This window comes from Triticum dicoccoides, chromosome 5A (assembly GCF_002162155.2).
Source record: "Triticum dicoccoides isolate Atlit2015 ecotype Zavitan chromosome 5A, WEW_v2.0, whole genome shotgun sequence".
Lineage (NCBI taxonomy): Eukaryota > Viridiplantae > Streptophyta > Magnoliopsida > Poales > Poaceae > Triticum > Triticum dicoccoides.
This window is the reverse complement of record NC_041388.1, coordinates 597,774,848-597,782,285: the sequence shown is the minus strand read 5'-3', so window position 1 is coordinate 597,782,285 and position 7,438 is coordinate 597,774,848. Positions and strand designations below refer to the sequence as shown.

Below are 7,438 nucleotides of genomic sequence, written 5' to 3'. Positions count from 1 at the left end.
AGAAATCCTCCGCGCCTTCACCTATAATGATTAATGGGGACGTCCCATGTTTTGCTTGCGAACAATCCTGCCTGCAAGATCGATCGGCAAAACCAACTGATCTCATCATCCTTAATAAATGGCGAGCCTTGCCAGCTACAACGTGACAGATACACATTGTACAAACCATGGTCCCGATCGGTCCCGAGCCTACTCGAGGTGGTCGTGCGGCCTGAGCGACATGAACATGGCCGCGTAATGGCGCAGCCGGCGGTCCCCGTCCTCGGGCCCCGCCGCGCCGGCCGGCGGCGGCGGGAGCACCGCCGTCGCCATCACCCTCGCCCTGTACCGCCGCCACGCGAGCTGCACGTTGACGGCCGCCCACGTCCGCCAGTTGGACGAGTAGTACCGCGCGGTGCGCTTGAGCTTGTCGTTGGCGAACTTGTACCGGAAGTGCTCCGTGATGTACCGCAGGTCCGGCGCGTCGAGGCAGAAGGCCTGCGCCGCCTCCACGCACTCGAACGTGGCGGACGACGCCGGCAGCCGGTCCACGAATGGCCGCCGCAGACACCACGACAGCAGCTCGTCGCCCAGGAAGCTCCCCGCCCCCAGCACGCACTCCGCCACCACGCCCTTGGTCAGCGGCTGCGTGCTCCGCAGCCGCCCCTGCAGGATGAACACCATGCGCTGCACCGGGTCGCCCTCCCGGATCACCTTCTCGCCGCCGCAGAACACCAGGGGCCGCAGCCGGTCGCAGATGTTGTCCAGGATCAACTCGTCCATGCCGTGGAACAGGGGCACCTGCTTCACCAGCTCCAGGCACAGGTACCGCTTGATGTCCCGCCGGAGGCCCTCCGGCAGGTCCTTGATCATCTCCATCTCCTCGTCGCCGGTGATGGCCGCCCACCGCTCCCGCTCGTACTTCCGGACCCGCTGCCGCAGCCGGGACGGCAGCTGCCGCCGCCTCATCCACCACTCCATGTCCCGGAACCGCAGCTGCATCTTCCGCTTCCTCGCCAGCACGGCGTGCAAGAATACCTGCAGCAAAAATGCACCATTGCTTGTTACTGATACTCCCTGAAGTAGCTGAAGCTAGCTATAAACTGCAGTAAAAATGAACTGAACGATTGCCAAAGATTGGCGGCACTTCACACCTGTATGTTTCCGATCAGCAGCGTGAAGAGCATCAGCCCACTGAGTACATTGATGATGCTGAATATCACCTCAAGCCAGTTGCTCGTCGGCTCAAGATCATTGCCAAAAGTACTGCCAATAGTTTCAGACGAACTGTGTGAGACAATAAGCGAGTAGAGGTGGTGATAGAGCAATATATTAATTATCTTTTGTCTTCATCAGGGAACAATTAATAAACCTACACGTGCACACAACAACCATATAATAGAACCATTGTTTTTCTGAACGAAGAAACTGAGCAAATAGAATGATAACCGGAATGACAGCCGAGCCGACTACCGAACATTCAGATATCGAAGTTTCAGGGAGGAAAACACTTCCTATCTCAGAAATGGATGATATTACTTATTTAACATAATACTATATAAATTACCTGAGGGTCATGAGGCCCCAGAATATGGGATAGAGAATTTTGACAGCAAGTGAATTGCTCGAGATAACAGGAAGGGCTCCCTTGTAGATTCCATAAGCAAAGGCGCCATTGCCACTTAGACAGGCCGGCACATTTTGTTGGCTGAAAGAAGTTAAGTTCGTATCGCATGCTAATGCAGTCATGTCTGATGACCAAGGGAAGTGAAAGCACATCTCCTTGGAGCAAGCCAGTGACATCAAATTGCAGTTGTTGTTTATCTCGCATTCCGATTGTAGGCAGGAGGCAACACGCTGAATCGCGAGAACGTACCAACACCCACCTGCAATCTGGAAATGACATAAACTTGATAAGTGACCAACATCCTATAATTATAAGCAGGCATGATCCAACCAATTAGCATAAACTATGGCTTCATGAGAAACTCCACAAAGTAAATGTTTTTAAGCAGGCCAACAGATTACATATGAGCATTTTCTAGGTGGTTAAGTTCAAGTTTTTCTCTTACACAAACTTTGTGTTGAAACCATTGTGCTATTTAATGCCCATCTTACTATCGTTTTATTTATTTTGCATGTTGATCTTTCGACCAACAGCCTGCTTTTATGTAATACAGTATAAAAGAAAATCAGCATTCAGCACCAGCATGATGCATGTAATTGCCTGAACAGGTTTCCTGTTCAGCAATAATACGGACAGCGGTATTTCATTTAATATAAACAGTGCATCTACCGATTCGAATTTTCCATTATCATCAGCAACAGTTTGGTACTTCCCCTTGAAACAATTATTGTTTCATAAGCAATTTAAGCAGGACTGTTTGCAGATATTCTGAACCAACCCTTGATTTTCTCAGAAAAGAATACTGCGGTGTGGTGTAAATGCAGAGACACCATTGACCAAACTAACAGCCACAAATCGTTGGTTGCAATAAATAGCACCACATAAAAGTACTCTGGGATTCCTTATCCATGATTTTGTTATATATTCTCGAATTACTCAATGGAAGAGGGAGTACTCACATGAGAGGCAATGAAATAGGCAAATAGATTCAGACCAAATCCCCACCATACTGTTCCAAAGATGTAACCTGTCACCTTCTGCATTTTCCTCATGATATATATACTATGGTACACCTTGGGGAGAAATTGCAATACGAATATGAGCAGCAGTATCGTCATGATAACTTTAACTTGCTCTTCTCTGATTAACTTTGGTATAACCAGCCAGAAGATGATCTGCACAATATCATGGATCAGTTAGTTGAAAACAAAAGCAATGTAAAAGAGTTCAGAATTCTCCAAGTTTCTATATATTGCTACTTTTTCACCACACACATACAGACTCAATGGAAGTATTGCCGCACAGAAAAGAATGTGTTCGAATTCTATCTTCGGTAGCTTATGGTAGTTTCTCTATTGGCCTTCAAGAATAAATCTTCAACACATAGCTAATATGTTACGATAACTAGAATCTACTGCACCATGACCATAAGCATATTTTCTCAACACCCCACTTTCAGAACGCAAACTTTCTGACAATACATTTTTATTTACGAAAAAAAAAACTTGCCGGTCACTCTGTGCTTGCTTATTTTCCGTATTTCATGAAGGTAAGCAAGTAAAGACAAAGAATATGCCTAATTCCACCAGGCAGATTATTCAGCGGTCCTTTTACACAATAACTTCTCTTCACCTTTCATGTATACCGTCACATAAATAATGAAAAAGACAGAACTCAAAATAAAAAAAAAAGAGACAGAAATAACATTTTGTGGCCATGGCTGATCCAAATAGGCAGATACTACTCCACGTCGAACGCCCCGCGTAAAAATTGACAACATCAATTATGCAAAATGGGAATGAACATGCACTCAATATTACACGACAAAAACCAAGAATGACCGGGCGATCGACCTGGACGACAAAGACCGGTAAATAATTAATCAGCGAAAAATGAGTCAGTTGCAGGAACACCAGCCACACGAGAGGGAGTGGTGAAATGAGATCTCCGCCACTACACTGCATGAGAAATCACAGTTTTAGACTTCTACCCCCTCTCCGTCCGAAAATACTTGTCGGAGAAATAAATAAAAATAGATGTAACTAGAAGTAAAATACAGCCATCTCCCCGACAAATATTTTCGGACGGAGAGAGTACTAAATAACCTCCTTGCTGCAAGCTTAAACGTGCAAACAAGTCGCCCCTACCATGAGCGCGGCGCATGCAGATCAGGACGCATAATTGAAGCGTCATTGTCCTTGTTATTTCCCTCCATCAATGATCGTCGCCTCCCGATCGCATCCACGGTCATATTCTGATTGACGCCAATCATTTCGGGTTGGCGCCATCCCGCTAACCATCCGTACTTATTATTCCGTAAGCGCAAGCGCATCGGTCTCTGTCGTCCCGCTGCTAGTCGCTAGTTTTGATCGGAATTCTCTTCTCTTCTAGGGCCAGGGCCATTCTAGTAGGCTGGTGGGGGCTGGAGCGTCGCTGCCAGTAGACACATGGACTCGTACGTACCAAGGCATAGGTGGCAACCTGCAAATTCACACATGAACTGGCTGCTGGGCACTGTTGTACGTGCCATGTAGGAGTACTCGTCTGTGCCCTACTCCTAACATTTCCGACAAGGACGTTGTGATCTGTCTCGTCCAAGAACCAGAACCAGACATGGGGCGACGCCCATTGTTCTGCCGCATTTCATTTCCCACCTACTTGGGCGCGGCATGTCGCTCTACTGGTTGGTTTGAGGATTCAGAGCTTGATTTCCATGGTGGAAAATGGTGGTGAATCGAGGTTGACTTGGAGGTCATACGTACACAGGTAGGCAACTGAGCTGAGGTAGAGTGGCTGACTGACCTGGGGGATGGGGAGGATGACGAAGAGGTCGAAGCAGAGGCCCTTGAGGGAGCGGGCGTAGTGCGCGGCGATGGCGCGCGGGTCCCAGACCAGCTTGCCGCAGCCGACGACGAGCGACTCGCGGGAGACGTAGGCGAGGCGGAACTGGACGAGGACGTGGGCGAGGTGGGCCACGTCGGCGCAGGTGCGCAGCGCGGTGACGGCGGCGGCGAGCCCGGCGTCCATGTACATGCAGGGCCGCCCCGCGCGGCCGATGGAGAGCGCGTAGAAGAAGAGCGGGTCCACGGCCAGCGCCGCCGCGCGGCCCAGCAGGATCCAGCGGTTCCAGCGCTGCACGCGCTTGCTCCGCGGGTCCAGCACCGGCCCGAACAGCCACCGCGCGGCCGCGACGGCGGCCGCCCCCGGGAGGGGCTGCGCCCGCAGCTGCTGCGCCTGCACGGGCACTAGCGAGGAGCCGGCGTCGGCGTCCCAGCCCGGCGAGTGCACCTGGTCGCACGTCGTGGAGTGGAACGCCGGCACCCCCGGCTGCGTGCACGCGTAACACTCCCCCGGAGGCCCCGCCGGCGCCGGCCGCCTGCCGCTCGACGGCCCGCCAGCCCCTCCGGCCTGCGGCTGCGACTCCTCATCCCCGCTGTGCTCGGCGGCGCCCGAGCCCAGGCCCAGCGTCCTCGCGAAGAGGGAGCGGAGGGAGGAGAGCGATGGAGGCATGTCCCATGAACGGTGCTGCCAACCATGAAACGACCGACCGTCGAGCGAGCTATGGGCTATGGCTGCTGGCGGGGGAAGGAGCGAGGCGCGTGTATAAAGGGGGTCTGGGCTGTGCTGGAGGTCGAAGAGAGAGGAGCTGGGGTGGATCGACCGACTAGGATTACGATGCGGCGAGCGAGGCGGGGAGGAGATTGGAGCGGCGCAGGTGGCGTACAACTGTCTCTGGGCCCTATACGTGTCAGCGTGGGGTCGTAGCTAGGCGCCTACGCCGTCGTCGTCGTGCACCGATCGGTCGAGCCGTACCCGTACTGGCTCGCTCCACCTACCCAGCCTCTCTCTCTCTCTCTTCTGCTCGGGACGGGAGGCTTGAAAAGGAAGCGTCGTTTGTATCGCACAGTCTGGTCTGCTCGGTGGCGTACAACTTTGATACTGTACAAAATCGTCACGCAATCATGGATTGGATGGATTAGATGAATAGACAGTATTGACGACCAATTTGGATAGTTAGAAGAACAGTGGTATCCCAGCTCATCAGAGTTAAGTTTTGGTGTTTGCATTTATTCTGAATTTACTTCAGAATTTCCGGTGATGTCCGTTCAGCACGAGAAAACATCCCCGTCGACTACGAGGCGTCTACGGCGAGTTCGTTAAATCTCAAGATGATGTGTCAGCATAGTCTCTCGGAGGTGTTCATAAGGATAAAATGTGCGTGTGTGCGTTCATAAAGGTAAATATATGCATGTATATATGAGCACAAATGAATAGACAATATTGCTACAGGACCGCTACTATATTCAGTTGTGCTGTGCGTGCCGCAGTGCCGTCGCCTGCCATGCGCTCGGTTTAGGTGGGGGGAGGGGGGATAAAACCTTTTCTGAGACATGCATGTAAAATGTTTCGAGGAAGAATCTAAGAAATCCTCCTATTCATTAGGGGCGTGTTTGGTTGCCCGCATCGAGCCCAACCAGGCCCGCGCGGGAAGGGAGAGGCCTGTTTGGTTGCCTGATTTTTCTGTTGGGCCTGCATCGCACGCTCCTCAAAGCAGCCCAGAGCTTGGCTTGTTGGAAACCCTCGGATCGACAGTTTCTCGCGAGCCAGGCTCAGTGCGGCGCGAGGTCGCACGGGCGGGAGCGAGGCGAGGGCGAGGGGGGATGGCGGGAGATGGAAATCTGGCGCGCCGTCCCGGCGCCAAATTAGCCTCACCCCCCTTTCACTCGCTCACCCATAGCCACTGCCCCCTATCTTCCCTACTGCCTCACCACCGGCGGCGGCTGCGATTTCAGATCTGCGCTATAGGCGGCAGCGAAAGAGGCGGCGACGTTTGCGGCGGATCTGGTGCTGCCCTTGCTGTTGGCCACCGTCTGTGCCATGGCTCCCTCTACGCCGTCCTCATCTCCGATGCCGGTAAGCAGCCCCCCCTTTGTTAGCTCAGTGGTTAGGCCGTTAAGCTAGGTGTAGGATCGATTTCCCACTGAACGAACCATCGATGTCGACTAGGTTATGGACGCACGGATGAGGCTGATAATCCAGGCAGCAGCACTGATTAGTGTGATTAGGGCATGGGTCATGTTCATGCACCAGAGAGCTGTTCGTCGTGCTGGGAGACCTTTGCTCCGCTATGGTCCATTGTTTCCCTGGGAACAGGAGAGGATCCAAAATCTGAACTACATCTACAATTGCAATGACGTCGAGGCTCTGTGGATGCTTAGAATGAAAAGAGCACCATTTGCCAGGCTTCTCGAGACCTTCAGGAGCAGAGTGCTGTTACAAGATAGCATCAACACCAGTGTCGAAGAGCAAGTGACGATGTTCCTCCATGTTGTTGGCCATAACCAGAGGTTCAGGGTCATTCACAACACGTTTAGGAGGTCAATGGAGACCATCTCTATGTACTTCAAAAGCAGGTGCTTTATGCTGTTGGGGAGCTTAGAGGAGAGCTGATCAGGAGACCATCTGGCCAGACACCACCCAAGATTCATGGAAGCCCAAGATGGTATCCATACTTCAAGGTGAGCATTGACAATATACACTTTTCGTGGCTTGATATGCTTGTATTGTTCGAGTTGAGAACTAACACGGGCTTGTGATGCAATTTTCAGGATTGCATTGGGGCAATAGATGGTACTCATGTCACTGCTAGAGTTCCTAAGTCACAGTCTGCAGCATGCAGGGGGAGGAAGCACTACACAAGCCAGAATGTGCTTGCTGCTGTTGACTTTGATATGAAGTTCACATATGTGCTGGCTGGCTGGGAGGGGTTAGCGCATGATGCTAACATTCTCACTGACAGCATGAGTCGACCTGATGGGATCAACATCCCCG

General features: G+C 52.0%; 1 protein-coding gene across 2 annotated transcripts; it reads right to left on the bottom strand.

Annotated features, from left to right (window-relative positions):
• Positions 1 to 68: 68 nt before the first annotated feature.
• LOC119303204 (cyclic nucleotide-gated ion channel 2-like) lies at positions 69 to 5,296 on the bottom strand. Of its 2 annotated transcripts, XM_037580307.1 has the most exons (6): positions 4,409 to 5,296; positions 3,460 to 3,564; positions 2,566 to 2,781; positions 1,547 to 1,872; positions 1,134 to 1,245; positions 69 to 1,017 (listed from the first exon to the last, which is right to left on the bottom strand). In XM_037580307.1, exons 1-6 carry the CDS (start codon positions 5,114 to 5,116, stop codon positions 190 to 192), a joined length of 2,295 nt encoding a protein of 764 aa, XP_037436204.1. In that variant the 5' UTR covers positions 5,117 to 5,296; the 3' UTR covers positions 69 to 189. The 2 variants fall into 2 exon arrangements, with proteins under 2 accessions (XP_037436204.1, XP_037436205.1); XM_037580308.1 differs by lacking the exon at positions 3,460 to 3,564 and having other exon boundaries at positions 4,409 to 5,293.
• Positions 5,297 to 7,438: the final 2,142 nt, after the last annotated feature.